The sequence below is a fragment of the Artemia franciscana genome, chromosome 2 (genome assembly GCF_032884065.1).
Source record: "Artemia franciscana chromosome 2, ASM3288406v1, whole genome shotgun sequence".
NCBI lineage: Eukaryota > Metazoa > Arthropoda > Branchiopoda > Anostraca > Artemiidae > Artemia > Artemia franciscana.
In genome coordinates this window covers 8,215,085-8,230,935 of record NC_088864.1, presented here as the reverse complement: position 1 = coordinate 8,230,935, position 15,851 = coordinate 8,215,085, and the positions used below count along the sequence as shown (strand labels likewise).

The following is a 15,851-nucleotide window of genomic DNA, read 5'->3' as shown; positions in this document are numbered from 1 at the left end:
GTGTACAATTACCCTTACATACGTTAAGTATTTCGAATCTTCCAGAGAAATTCCATTTTTAGGTAAGTTTCTTCGCCCCAGTTCTCCTTGACCTTCGTACAGAGCACAAGGGACGGCGAGGTGACCATTCTCAGCTTGCAAAGCCTGAACTTCCTAAGACTCTAGCCCAGTAGCAACCAGCCTAGGAACAGTCCCTACCATCCCCCCTATCTTCTTTTCCTTATTCCAGAAATTGCCTAGCCCTGCATGGTCTAATATATTCTTCACCTGATTTGGTCACGGATCCTTCCTCCTATCTGAAGCATCATTAAGGCGGTGATTAAGTGAACTGATGGAACTCGAAAATCCCATGTTAAATTGAAAATTTATATTTAAAAAGTACTCAAGTATTGATTGGCGGAAGATGCCGCTTTTAATATCAGGCCATAGCTTCTTGAAGATGCTACAAAATGTTTGAAAGGATTTTGTTCTATTTCCTCTAATTGCTTAGAAATCTTAGAAAATGTCTAGGTCTTTTTCACAAGTGTACTCTATGAAGGATATTGCTTTTGGAACAAAATCGGTACTATCATGAGCAGAAGACAATAACCTATAAGATGATTGGAACCATTTTTTGATGTATTTTCTTGTTTTCTAACAGTCCCCTAGAATATTTTCAGCTACCTGAAATTTTTACAAGTCGGTTGCCAGAAAGAATCTTTTCAGATCACCGATAATATCCCCCAGAGACCAAAATGACAAGCTGGTATAATGAGCTGCTTGTTAATAGAGGTTGAAATTTTCATAAATTATTTCAATGCAATGAAGTAACCTAGAAATGAGAAATAGCCAGGAGCCTTCAGTAAAGTTGTGCACACAAAGCCGAAATCATGGGGAAAATTAAATCAAAGCGAGGTATGCATCTTAAAAGTGTTACCACACATAGACAGCGCCTTTGTAAAAAGTATTTAGAGCTTGGTAGATGCAAATATCCAAAATACCTAATAATGCGGTACGCCGAAGAACTAGACAAGTCAAGAGATTTAGGTCAAGCGACAAACCTTGAGATGGAGCAGAACCCCCTAGCTTCTTCCCCGTTGCCCTACCGGATCGTGACTGGTGGTAGAAACTTGGATTGCGACGAATTGAAGGATTGCCGACGGATTTTTGATCCTGCATTTTTCATGCGCGATCTGGAGATTAAAGTTTGGAAGCACAGGTGAGCTTTATTTTATACTCTATTTATTAAGCCGAATTCTTATGCGTTTTCATTTAAAATGTTTTTAAAAATCAAAGAAAGATTTTTCTTCTTGGTCTTGATAAAGTTTTCAAAGATTCAAAATTTATTATCAAAACTTATTATTATTTTCAAAGATTCAAAATTTAGTAATTATTTTAGAAAACTGAACCAATTATGCCTTAGACGATGCAGCATGTCAAGTTTGGATACACATGTTCTAGCCCAAAAAGGAAGAGAGGGAGACGTTTTTTTAGAGAAATGGTCAAATAATTATTTTATTAATTAGGTCAAATAAATCAGGACCAAGAGACTGTATTTGCAGGAAAGATAAGAAGTTTTTGTTTGATATACCATAATATGTACTTAATAAGCAGAAGGAAGTAGATATACTGACGATTTACAACAGTAAAAACATTACAGAATAATAATAGTGAAAAACAATACTTTTATTATAATGGTCGATTGTGACAAAATAACAAGAGCTAAGGGCTCATGTAGCACTTGTGACGAGGTCGGAAGAGCCAAGAGCTCATATGATCGGGATTTGAAACCTGTGTTCTAAACAATAAGATCCATCTAAATATCAAATTTCATTAAGATCTGATCAGCCGTTCGCTTTTCACCTCCGAACTCCTTCCGTTTTTTATTTTTTCGTTTTTGAGTAATTTTTTTGAAGCTTGTGTCCTCCAATTTTCATTCGTTATGAATAACATCTAAAAATTTCGCAGTGGAGCGGCATCGACGACTTCGTGTCATTGCTTATAGTTTTTGATTTGTGAATCCTTTTCGTTTTTGGGATTAACGACACTTGTGACAACAAAGGTCCTTGCGCCGGTGGCGTATTTCCACTATTCAGCAATTTGAAATGTCGAACAAAACGAAGAAATGTTTATCGAACGATGGATCGGTTTCGAAGCATGACGACCCAGGGCCTTTACGATTCCGGGACATTTGTTTAAATCCCCGCCCCCGAAAATAAGATCCTGGGAAAGGGTCTATATGTTGGCAAGTTCTTCAGTCTAAAACTTTTGGGAAAGTCTCATTCATTTTATTTTATTAAATAAATATTTTTTTTTTAGTTGCAAAGACATCAAGGACGTCCCAAATATGATGTTTGAAAAAGAATATCTAAAAGGACTCCGAAGTAGATTTGTATTCAGATGTGAATCCTGCAAAGAGGAGGAGTCAGTATTTACCGAAGCTCCTCCATCACGAAAAAAAGATAAAAATGCACCGCAAGCAGATGACAGAGAGACCAAAAATTTAAATCGTGAGATTGTCCTGGGAGCAATAAATGTTGGACTTACGCATGCCCAGATTGAGGAGCTTTTTTGTACATTAGGACTACATATTCCAGCGTCTGCAGTGTTTTCAAAGTACGAGCGTGAAATCTGCGAGAAAACAGAAAAACTCCTTGCCGAATATTTATTACAAAATGGAAAAGCAGAAAGAGAGGCAGCTTTGAGAGCTGGAGAAGGGTTCGACCACGAGGGTCTTGTGCAGACAACTGTAATTGTTGATGGAAGTTGGTGCACGCGAAGCTACGGGACTCGTTACAGAGCTTTATCTGGATGTGGTGTGGTGATTGGATACTACTCTAAGAAGCTGCTCCATATTGGCGTTCGAAACAATTTTTGTGCTTTCGTTACAGAAATTCGGAAAAACCCCATCACAAGTGTTTTTTGAACTGGGATGGATCATCAACAGGAATGGAAGCGGACATAATAGTAGAGGCATTTCGCTTAGCTCCAACAATGCACAAATTAAAATATAAGCGGTTCATTGCTGATGGAGACTTGTATAATGAGTTGATCGCTAAGGTTCCATACGGACGGATGATTGAGAAAGTGGAATGCGTAAATCATGCCTGCAAATGCCTTACATCGCGATTGTATAACAAAAGGAAGACTGGTGGCCAAGAATGCTCAAAAAGGCTAACTCCAATAATGATTAAAAAGCTATGTGGGTACGCCCGGGCAACGATCATCCGAATTAGCCAAGAAGGCAAAGGCGCAAAAGAATTAATAGAGGCTCTTAATGCCATTCCTCACCATTTCTTCAGTGGTGATCACACAAAATGCCCTGGGCTCTGTAAAGACTCAGGTATAAAATGCCTCTTACGGATTGTCCCTCTATGATATTCCTCTGCCATGTCCTACAAGCATTTGAACTCTAACAAGAAGAGCGCGACTACTGATTGAGAATAATACAAGCAACTTAGCTGAGTACTTTATGAGTATAGTTGCAAAATTAATAGGAGGGAAGCAATTCCTCGTGACTCAAAATGGTCGATATAATTCTCGAGTAGCAGCTGCTGGTGTTAAATATAGTAAAGGAGAGCTAGGAAGGCTTCATATATATAGAAAAATCACAGGAAGGATACCACCTCGAGCGACGACAAAACTTTCAATGAGAAAATCTAGGCTAAGAGCTCTAAAGAAGAGGGCTCGAAAGTCAATGACTTGTCGCAATGAAATACTGAAGCAGAAGAAAGTAAATGAACCTGATGGGAAGTATGGGCCAAACGCAACAACTCCTGATCTTGCAGCTGTTGACTTCAAAATAATGAAGAGTGCCTTTTTACAACGGCTAGAGTGTAGCACTGAACAAATTCAAGAAATAGAAGCTGCGACACGCCTACAAGGAGAAGACGACGGAAGCTGGTCAGCAGTACGCAGGGACAGAATAACGGCTTCATGGGCCGGAACTATAGCCAAGCGAAGGACGAAGATTGTAACCCCCTTGGTGCAAAAACTTCTTTATGCGCCATCAAAAGTGACTAAAGCAATGATCTACGGGCATACATTTGAACCAGTAGCTGCAAAAAAGTTTGAAGAATCGACCAGATTTAAAGTGGAGCGATGCGGTTTTTTTGTGCACTATGACCATGGCTTCATTGGTGCCAGTCCAGATTACTTAGTAATTATGCCGTGCGGAAAAAGAGCACTTTTGGAAATAAAGTGTCCAGAAACTGCGAAAAATATGGAGATAGGCGAGTGGATAAAGAACCGAAAAGAGGCTAAGGTGGACTGTTGCATGGAAGTTGGAAAGAATGGACTGGTCAACCTCAAACGAGACCACGACTACTTTTACCAAGTACAATGTCAGCTTGAATGTGCTCAGCTAGATACTTGCTTTTTCATGATTTTTACCCAGAAAGACTTCTACATTGAAAAGATAGACCGCGATCCAGACTTTTGGACCGAAAAGATTTTTCCCAAGCTAAAAGGATTCTTCATGGATGCTTTGATCCCAGAGCTTGTCGATCCCAGAGTTCCACGGGGGCTTCCAATACGAGAGCCGTACTTATAAGATTAATGGTCTAGTACAAGTAACAAGAAAATTCATTTTCCTGACATTCTATCCTTCTTTGTATTTATATACTTAATTTTATTATAATTTGAAATAAAATACCTTTGTTTATATTGCTTGTCCTCCAACTTTATCAAACAGTTCGTGGTAACGAACTGTAGTAAAGAGCGACCCGTCTTAATAGTAACCAAAACTCTAAAAAATGGAATTTTGATACCAATAGCTACATCAAAAGAATTGGATTTTCATGCTGATTTCAAATATATAAGCTTCATCAAGTTTCGTCTTACCCATCAAAAGTTACGAGCCTGAGAAAACTTGCTTTATTTTAGAAAATAGGGGGAAACAACCCCTAAAAGTCATAGAATCCTACTGTAGAAGTTCCAAGCTCCTATCTACAAAAATGTGGAATTTTGTATTTTTTGTCAGAAGGCAGATCACAGATCCGTGTTTGTTTGTTTTTTTTTCAGGGGTGATCGTATCGACTTAGTGGTCCTAAAATGTTGCAAAAGGGCTCATTCTAATGGAAATGAAAAGTTCTAGTGCCCTTTTTCAGTGACCAAAAAAATCGGAGGGCACCTAGGCCCCCGTCCCACGCTAATTATTTTCCCAAAGTCACCGGATCAAAGTTCTGAGATAGCCATTTTATTCAGCGTAGTCGAAGATCCTTATAACTATGTCTTTTGGGACGACTTACTCCCCCACAGTCCCCGTGGGAGGGGCTACAAGTTACAAATACTGACCAGTGATTACATATAGTAATGATTATTGGGAAGTGTACAGGCGTTTTCAGGGGCGTTTTCATTTGGTTGGGGGCAGGGGTTGAGAAGAGAGGGGTATGCTGGGGGAACTATTCCTGGAGGAATTTGTCATGGGGAAGAAAATTTCCATGAAGGGAGCGCAAGATTTTCTAGTATTATTTAAAAAAACAATGAAAAAATAAATATGACAACGTTTTTTCAACTGAAAGTAAGGAGCAGCATTAAAACTTAAAAGGAACAGAAATTATTACGCATATGAGGGGCTCACCTCCTCCTAATACCTCGCTCTTTACGCTAAAGTGTTTTTATAAATTTCAATTATTTATTCTACGGCTTTTGTGATTCAGGGGTCATTCTTATGAAATCGGGACAAAATTTAAGCTTTAGCGTGGAGAGCAAGGTACTGACGAGGGGGTGAACCCCCTCATATATGTAATAAAAATATGAGAATACTGAAGTTCCTTACTTAAGCTAATTTGTAAGTTACGTATATATTTAACTAATAAAATTTATTTTTACTAATAAAAAAATTCTTAAAAAATAAAAAGTTCTAGTTGCCTTTATAGGTAACCAAATAATCGGAGGGCAACTAGACCTCCTTCCCCGCTCCTTTTTTTCTCAAAATCATTCGATCAAAACTATGAGAAAGCCATTTAGTCAAGCTTTGCAAGACGCAGCCAAATATATTAATATTTGTCGGCTGAAGTATCTCACCAAAGGAAGCTGTCAATCAAAACCTTTCACAAGACTTGATAATTGGTGCTATTTGAAGTTTTGACAATCGGCGGTCTCTAGAGAATTAAAAGACGAAAGGCTAACCTAACTTCAATTTTGAAGCTCGGTGTTTTCAAGTTCACTTAATCACGGCCTTAAAAATGCTTGTCCAACTACGTTGTTTGCTTAACTATGATTGTTTGCAATGATTGTTTATTTAATTTCTATTCCTTTGGGTTTCATATATACGTCAACAACAAAACATCTTTGTTCGTCTCAAGCTTTATTTGCATACTTAATTTAACCTTTACCTGTTTTAAGGTAAATTTATTCATTTATATTAGCACCTGTTGTACTTTTTTTTTACTGTTTATTTAGTTTGTTTAGATTGTTTATTTAGTTTCTGTTCGTTTTGAGTTCCATTTATTCTTTAATAGTGATTTCTGGACTTTCTTTGTTTGAGTTACTTTAGGTTTCCATTTCTTCTGTCCTTAAGTTTAATATGACCTTTGCTTTTCTTAAAATTTTTTTTTCAATTTTCTTTTAAATCAATTTCTGTTCTTTTTTGATTATCAAAGTTCCAAGTTTTCCAAAAATTTTTATTTCAAAATAATTGTTTATTCCAAAATAAATTAACAGTTTTGGCAAGAATTAAAAGAGAAGGCTAAAGAATACAGCATTAGACTTTATAGTCCCTACCAACGGTGCTGGGGGCCAACCATCTTGTGCTTTTGCACACCTTTCCTGTTTACCTCCCCCAGATTTTTCCAGGTACCCATTTAGAACTGGGTCGACTCTGGCTGAGCTTAGAGAGTCACGCCACTGACTCCCGTCCCAAACTAAATAATTGGGTACACTAGAATTCAAACCTTTGTCCTCTCGGACAAAGGATCCTGAGTCAAGCGCAATAATCCTTGAATAAAATTAAACTGAATATTTGATACATAAGATATTAATTACTGAAAGATCACTAGCTCAAGATTTGTTTTACTCAAGGCCAAATGTAAAGTTTTAATGCTTCTATGCCCAAGCGTTTTTGCCGCTCCGATTTTGCAATATTTTCGGGAAAATCCTAATAACTTCGAGGATAGTGAAAGTCACAAGGCCTAGTAGTCCTGTTGTCCTAATAGTGGCAGTCGGCCTTATGCTTTCATCTTTAGGGAAACCAGCAGTAGCTTAAATCTTCCTTTTAGTGAAGAATATCGGTGTGTTGACCAGTTTTGGAAAGAGGTGGTAAAATTAAACTGAATTGCCAAGATTTTTGGAATAGAATATTGTTAATTTTTTTTGGGGTGTATATGTGGGAAAAGGGGTTTGGGCCATAAAGAGAGGACCAGTGTTAAGCTTCAGTGATTTTTGAAATAAAATATCATTGATAAGCTGTTCTTTTTGTGGGGAAGGGGGTTGAGCCATGGAGGGTTGGCCGGGAGACAGCTCCCTGTATTTATTATTGATAATATTTTTCGGGGGGATGGGTATCAGGCCATAAAGGACCAGGATTTGGCTCCCATAAGCTGTTGAATAAAATATCGTTAATAAATTGTGTTTTTGGTAGGGGGTGGTCGGGGTGTGGAGGGCCAGGAGTGAGTTCACGTAATTCTGGGATAAAAAATCATTAATAGCTTTTTTGGAGAGGGGTCATACAGGGAGGGCCAGGTGTCAGCTCCCTTAAGTTCTGGAATTAGACATCCTTAATAAGTTGTTTAAATTTAGGGGGGTCAGCCTTATTTGAACTTCAGACTATTTTAGAAATACTCGCATAAGAACCTTATATGCCCCCCGGCCATAACATGCAACACTTGCTCCCGGGCACTGGGGGATTTTGCTGACACTGGTGTTTTTGTTATCTAATCTTTTGACTTATTTCAATAAGAAGGATGTCCAAAACTCAATCGAATGGATTCAGAGTAAGGAGGGTAGGGAGCTAGTTGCCCTTTGGTCCTTTTGAATCTTAAAAAGAGAACTAGAATTTTAAATATCGGGGGAGGGGGGCTGTGTTATCCCTAAAGTCTTTGTTATATGATCTTTGGTCTATTTTTGAACAAAATGACTGTATGAAATATTTGATCGGAAAAATTTGGAAAAAAGGGTTGGTGGGGGGGGGGGCTAATTGTCATTGGATCACTTTTGATTCTTAAAAAGGGAACTAGAATTTAAAATTTCTTATCATTTGATCAGAGGCGCCATTTGGGCCAAATCTTGGGGTGGGTATGAACTCCATTTTGGGCCCCCCAGCTTTCACGTAAGAAAAAATGCGAGTTTTGGTAGCACATCGATCGAATATTCTAGGTAAAACTCATTTTCAGCACCCGTATGTTGCATGGAAATGTACTGTAACCCAATGTGGAACTCAGCCACACTGACCTCTAAGATTAATTATAACATCAAAGATCATAATCAACGAGGTTAAGTGATTAAACTTAAAGTGGAAAATTCAACCAGACTAAAGGCTGGCCCTCCTCAGCGAGAAACTTTCTTATTTAAGTAAACAATACGTTGGTGAAAGTAATAGGCGTGCAGTAATTTCAAATCAATTAAACAGAATGGATTATGTTGGACATAATGGATTATTATGGTTGGCAAAGGGCCCTTGAAAAAGGGAACCTTGGGCCCCCCTGAAAAATTTGGGGTGGGCATTTGCCCACCCCTGACCCTCCCCTAAATGGCGCCTCTGCATTTGATTCCCCTAAGAAGTTTACACGACCACCACCTCCATAAAAAACTTATATGCCCCGGGGTAGAAGTTGAAACCCTTCATCTGGCATCTGGGAGGGTATGTTGGCTTGAAATTTTTTGTTACCTGATCATTGGAATATTTCAAAGAAAAAGGCTGTCTGAAACTTATCGGATACATTTAAGGAAAAGAGAGTGTCTCTGTGTGGGGGGGGGGGGGGTTAGATGACTTCCGGTCAATTTTGACTCTTAAAAAGGTCTCTAGAACTTTTTATTTCCAATTAAAGAGCTACCTCTGAACATTATACGACTACCCCTTACATGAGAAACGTATATGTCACCGGGGCAAGATTTGAAGCACTTGTCTCTGGGCTCTGGGGTTTTTTCGACCCCTGATTTCTTGTTATCTGATTTTTGAAGTATTTTTAACAAGATGGCCATCTCACAATTTTTATTGGACTTCGGGTAAAAAGTGCTTGGGGGGCTAGTTACCCTCTGATCTCTTTTGACTCTTTAAAAGCGAACTCAAACTTTCAATTTCCATTCAAATGAGCCTTCTCTGAAGTTCATACGAGCACCCCTTCCATAAGAACCATAATTGCCCCCAGGGCATAGCTTAAAACCTGGACATGTCTTAGTACCAGGGTCCAAGGGCATAGCCCTTGGACCCTGGGGGGTTCCGTCCACCCCGGAGTTTTTGTTATATGATCTTCGAATCATTTTTAAAATTGTTATTGGATGCATTTTTGGGAAAAATTTTGTTGGGGGCTAGTTGCCCTCCGATCACTTTTGATTTGTAAAAAGGGCACTATAACTTCCAATGTACAATCAAATGAGCCCCCGCTGAATTTTATACGGGCATCCCTTCCAAGTGAAGTGCCCCTTGGAAAAAATAATAATAAAACATTGGACCTTGTGGCCCTAGGGTTAATAGAGTGTGATTAGGTGCCACCGTATCCCTTTTGACTCAATAAAATAATGAAATGAAACCAGAGCTTTCAATTTCTAATAATTTACATAGATTGATAGATTTTTTATTTCATTCAAATATAAGCAAACACCAATAATCAAATAAAGCCAACAGGTTGCTAAGCTCAAAAAGAAGGCTATCAATTGTCACATTTACTTCAAATATACCAAAATAAAACGAAAAAAGATAAACCAAAAAACATCATAACAAATAAAAGGACAAAGACAAAGGATCTGTGCTTTCCCCAGCTCTCTGGGTGGGGAGCATGATGACCTCGAAGTTTTTGCCGTCTGATCGTTGGCTGGCAAGAAACTGGCTATCTCAAAATTCTGATGGGATGTATTTGGTGAAAAAAGAGAATGTGTGTGTGGGGAGGGGGGTAGATTCCCTCGGGTTACTTTTAAATACTCTTAAAACTTTAAATAGAAATTTCAATTTCGAATCAAATGAGCCACTTCTGAAGTTTATGCAACCCCCTTGCACAAAACCTTATATGCCCCCGGGGTATAACTTACAACACTTTTCCCCGGGCTCTGGGGGCTGTACTAACCCCAGAGTTTGTGTTATATGATCTTTGGTCTATAATTGAACAAAATGCCTATATAAAATTCGATTAAAAGTTTTTGGGAAAAGAGGGTTGGGCGGAGGGGCTAGTTGCCATTGGATAACTTTTGACTCTTATAAAGGGAATTAGAAGTTTTATTTTACTAGTGATTTGAGCTCCTCCGAAGTTTGTACGGCTATCTCTTTCATAAAATCTCATATGCCTCGGAGCATATGTTACAACCCTTCCCCAGGCTCTACGGGGGGGGTATGTTGCTCCCAAAGTTATGTTACATGATCGTTGGACTATTTAAAACAAACTGGCTATCTCTAAATTTTGATGGGATGTATTTGGGGGAAAATGATATTTTTGTGGGTATGTGGGGGTGGGTAGGGGGGTAGATACCCAGCAATCACTTTTGACTCGTAAAAAGGTAGCTGGAACGTTCAATTTCCAATCAAGTTACCTGCCTCTGAAGTTTATACGATTACCCATGCATAAAGGAAACATATGCCCCTTGGGTAAAATCTAAAACACTTGCCACCTGGCTCTGGGGAGTTGTGTGAACCTCGGAGTTTTACCTTATGTCTGAACTATTTTTAGCAAAATGGCCCTCTCAAAATATTTATCGGATAGGTTTGGGGGAAAAGGGCATTGGAGGGGTAGTTTCCCTACGATCTCTTTTGACTTTCAGAAAGTGGTATAGAGCTTTCAATTTTCAATCAAATGAACCCTTTTCAAAGTTAACACATGTACCCTTTCCATAAGAACCATATATGCCCCAAGGGTATAATTTATAATGTCTGCCGGTGGGTCCGGGGGGGCGGGGTTTGTCGACCGGGAGTTAATTATCTGATATTTGAACTATATTGAACAAAACAGCAATCTCAAAATTTTTATCAGATGAATTTATAGTTAAAATGGTGTGTGTGGGGGGGGGAATCTATTTGCCCACTGATCAATTTTAATTCTTAAAGGGGCATTCAAATTTTGTAGTTACTGTCGAATAAGCCACCTTTGAAGTTTATCCGACCACTCCTTCCATTTAAAGTTTCTCAGGGAAAAAATAGTAAAACATTGGAGCCTTATGGCCTATACTATAGGCAAAGCTATAACATTGCCTCGTAGAGTGGCATTGGTAAGTCCAAATAACTGTAGGGTGCTTATTTTTCTGAAAGGAAACAATCTCATCAAAACCCAAAACAATTCAATTTAGATATACTAAAAAAAATATTGGAAGCATACAAACCTTGACAGTTTGTCCCTTGAACCAAGGTGGGAGGAGAAAGATTTTTTATCTTCTAAAATGTCAATAACACGTAACTCCATTTTTCAACTTTTCTGTCAACACCAAAGCTTCTAATAACTCCTGCGAAAACCTAGAATCAACGGAAAATGATTCAAATGACAATTCTTATTAAAACACATAGAATCAGAGTAAATGACATAACAATATCAACACATTTAACTACAGGAAAAATATTATGCAAAAAAAGTAAGCGAAGTAAAATAATGATATGATTTTTTTTTGCTATTTTTGCTTAATTTGTTTACTCAATTAATTTCTATTTGCTTTACCAGCCTTCATCTCAAAGTTTTTCCCAGTTATGGTAGTTTCACAGCCTCCAGGCGAGAGCTATTAATTTGAATTAATTTAATTAATTTTAATTACATTAATTTTGGTCGTTTTTCTCTCATTCAGGAATTTCTTTCATTCAAGTCAAGGTATTTTGCTTTTGCATCCGGAAAATGGATTTTAAAGACACGAAATTCAAGTAAAAATCTATAAAGAGTAAAAAAAATCGGCGTGCATGGAAATTTTTCACCTGTATGCGTGGAAATGAATCATGATCGTAAAAACAATTGAGCTGAAGATAAATTATTCATTGTCAGTTATGGAAATTAGTATTTACATTGGTGGACATGGACCTATGAACCTATGAACTACCCAAACGGCTACCCAAATGAACCTATGAACCCTATGAACCTATATGAACCTAGAACCTATGAACTTGAAGTCTTCAATTTAATTCTGTTGCATCAGTTTGATTACTTCATTTCCAGTATTATTAGTAAATTTAGTTTTGTAGAATCTATGTGTGAGTCATTTTTCTGGAAGTCTGACAATTATCCCCCTTTCAGGTACTATGAATGTATTTGAAGTGCATTTGAAGATAATGTGAGTGCGGGACAAATTCACCTCCAAGGCACTATATTATTATATGTAATGATCATTCTATTATTTTTGAAATAAATATGTCTTGTTTGTGTTTTATGTTGTAATGCCTCAAACAGAAAACCTACCTCATTATTTTTTCACCAGTGACTTTAATATTGAGAATGATTCATTTAGTCACCTAATGGGTCTGTATCTACTCGTCTTAATTGCTTTATTGGTAAAGACGAACTTACTTATAGAGACTAATTAGATTCATTTTGAAGTTTTAGCAAACATTTTTAACTAACTCAACTCTCAAATCAGCTAAAAATTCACCTATATAATAGCTAGTTCATAAACATTGTTCTGTTTAGGTACAAAACCGTGAGTAGTTAAACCCACAATCAACGCATCCTTGGGTTTGAAAAAGCCCTTTTCTACCTTTAGTTCTACCTGTAATCCTGAATAAATTCTTTCTTTTGCCATACATCATGCACAGCAAAAAGCCTTTGGGTTTTCCTTTGCAGGGGCGCAGTAAAAGAACGAGTAGTGTTTTAATGATAGCTACATGACCAAAAAATACACATTTTGCAGAGAATCATTTCTTATTTTAGCGCTATCCGTTTTAAATCGCTACCACTTATTGTTATTGCTATCGCTTTTAGAGCAATAAACTCATTCCATTCAACATCACCAAGCAATCAAATGGTTCAAACTCTGTCCTTTGCATCTTTATTCTTCAAACTTTTTAAAAGATACAAGTGTCGTAATATCTTGTCAAAAGATACATAGGTCATTTAAAACTTTCAGGGCTTCTTCTATTACTGCTACAACTACTGCTGCTGCTACTACTACTACTACTGCAAAACTCAATCAAAAGAGTATAAATGCGTTTAGGTGGACCAAATGGCACAGATGCAACATCTCAGGAACGGAATTAGGTACGAAGCTGATTGAACTAAACCGAAGCAAATGGTGTACATGCGGGTTATCAAAATGGAGCATGAGCAATATCTCAAGAAAGGCTTAGAGCATCAAGTTTGAAATGTTGATGGATGTTGAGGGAGATGTTGAACTGAGTAAAAGGAACTACTACTACTAGTATTACTATTACTACTACTATTAGTATTACTATTAATAATACTACCTCTACTACTATTAGTATTACTATTAATAATACTACCTCTACTACCATTACTACTACTGCTACTATTACTGCTGCTACTATTACTGCTGCTACTACTGTTACTACAGCTATTACTGCTACTTCTTCCAATGCTACTACTGCTGCTACTACTTCTACTATTAACAAAACTACATTTTAATACCACTACTGCTGCTACTACCACTACTTATGCTACTAATATCATTTTTGCTACTCTCAGTTCTTCTACTACTATTGATGCTACCAAAAACTACTTATTTCTAAGGCTAAGGTTACAAGTTAAAAAAAATCAAGGAATGCCAAGGGGGAGGGGGAGGGTGTTGAAATGAATCACAACACACTAAGTGCATGTAGGTTGTCAAAGAGGGTTACGAACAACACGCCAGCAAAAGTCTATAGTATCTAGCGTATAAAGTTGAACTTTTACCGAATATTGACAAGTATACTAAGCTAAATCAGAACAAACTATGAGAATGCAAGTTGTAAAAAAATTGGATTAAGCAAGATATTGCTAAGGGTGTTAAACTGATAATTTCAGGGCTGCTATTACTTCTGCTACTACGGAACAAAATCAAGGGGATTTAACTACATCCATGTTTTTAAAATGGCAAAGATGCAAAATCTCAGGAACTAAAAAGTGCATCAAGCAGAAACTTTCAAAGAAAGTTTATATTTAGATATAACTAAATTAAAAAGTACTATATGCATACAGGTTGTCAAAACGGGATATCTCTAATATCTCCAGAACAGCTGAGGGTGTTAAGTTGAAACACTCAGGGATGCTACTATTAATACTACTAATACTATTACTGCTACTACTACTGAACTAAATCAAAAAGGGTTCAAGTGCTTCAAAGTACCAAATGAAACTACAACTATAACAACTAGTAATAGCTGTCACTACTTATAGCTACGACTTCAACTGCTTACAGCTCTGACTGCACCCACTTGATGGAGTGACTTGGACTATTTGCAAATGCGACTACTAATGACTAGGATTGTGATTACTTGCAATTATCACTGTAACAACATTTGAATTTGACTACTTCCAACTGCATCTGTGAATACCTGTGACTGTTACTACTGCTACCACTACTACTGCTATTATTACTGCTAATACTACAAACTACTACTACTACTGAACCATATCAAAAGATTTATCTAAGTTTATCTAAGATAAGAATATATTAAATGTTAATAAAGGTTTATAATTAAATTACCATGATCAAATATAATTAAAGGTTTATCTAAGTTGCCAAAATGAAACTTATGCAAAATATCAGGAGTAAAATAAGGCAATAAGTCCTGTTCGAGAGAGTTGAGAAAGTAAATGAAACATGACAGTACGCAGTTGGGGATGTCAAATAAAATCGAAAGGCACCGTGTGCATCCAATTTCTTCGGAAGAGTATTTCTGTAATATATGACAAATGACTAAGGGTATTAAGTTAAGAGTACAAGGCATTTTGATAGAGAATTGGAACTGAATCCAAGCATACTATAGACAAATAGATAGATAGGTAGATTAATTCACACGAAAGCCAAATTGGGCCATGGTAACATACACAAAACAAGCGAAAATATACAGCAACAAAGCATAGACTGAAAAGATACTAAAACTATTTATTTAAGATAACCATCACGATACCTCATTCCCACCCAGACGAATTTTCCAATAGTATTTATGTTTAAGTAGCACCTACTTCTCAAAATTTCCAAAATCCACTCTCTCCTCCCAACCTCCCTACAAAATTTTTCCAAACGTAGCTCCCTTAACTCCCTACAATCCCCTAAAAAATGATGAAAAGACTCATCCATCTTTTCACACATAGGACAACTGTAAGGACCATCCTTCAGTCTATTTCTCCCTAAATATTTCATACGTTGTTCAAGAGGCATACAATTTGCCCTTACATACATTACCCATTTCAAATCTTCCGGAGCCAATCCCATTTTTAGGTAAATTTTTCGCCCTTCAAAAATCAAAATTTTTTCGCTTAAGTTTGACTCTTTCTCTTAACTCTATTTTTAAAACAGTAAGAAACTTTAGCGTAAAAAGTGGGGCGTTGAGGAGGAAAAGCCTCTTTCATATACGGAGTAGTTTCTGTTCGGTTTAAGTTTTAATGTTGCTCCTTACTTTCATTTGAAAAAACCTGTTTTTTTTATTTAATTTCTGGACGTTTTTGAATTAATGCATGTTTTGATCTTGGCTCTCCGCACATAAATAATTAGAACGAAATTTGCATATTAATTAATTGCAATTAATCGGAAGATTTTGAGAAAAAGGAGCGAGGGAGGAGGCCCAGTTGCCCTCCAATTTTTTGATTACTTAAAAG

The 15,851-nt window shown here is 37.2% G+C and overlaps 2 protein-coding genes across 3 annotated transcripts in view; both read left to right on the top strand.

The window, feature by feature from the left end:
* The window catches only part of LOC136036980 (annulin-like), a gene marked incomplete at its 5' end in the record, with an annotated part of 65,977 nt that extends 53,509 nt beyond the window's left edge, over positions 1-12,468 (top strand). Inside the window, 1 exon segment of the mRNA XM_065719388.1 lies at positions 12,336-12,468. Within this exon segment, the coding sequence (XP_065575460.1) occupies positions 12,336-12,344 (9 nt within the window).
* Positions 1-15,851, top strand: part of LOC136037006 (ribosomal protein S6 kinase 2 beta-like) — an 884,370-nt gene that overhangs the window by 322,170 nt on the left and 546,349 nt on the right. The gene's annotated exons all lie outside the window — the stretch shown is intronic.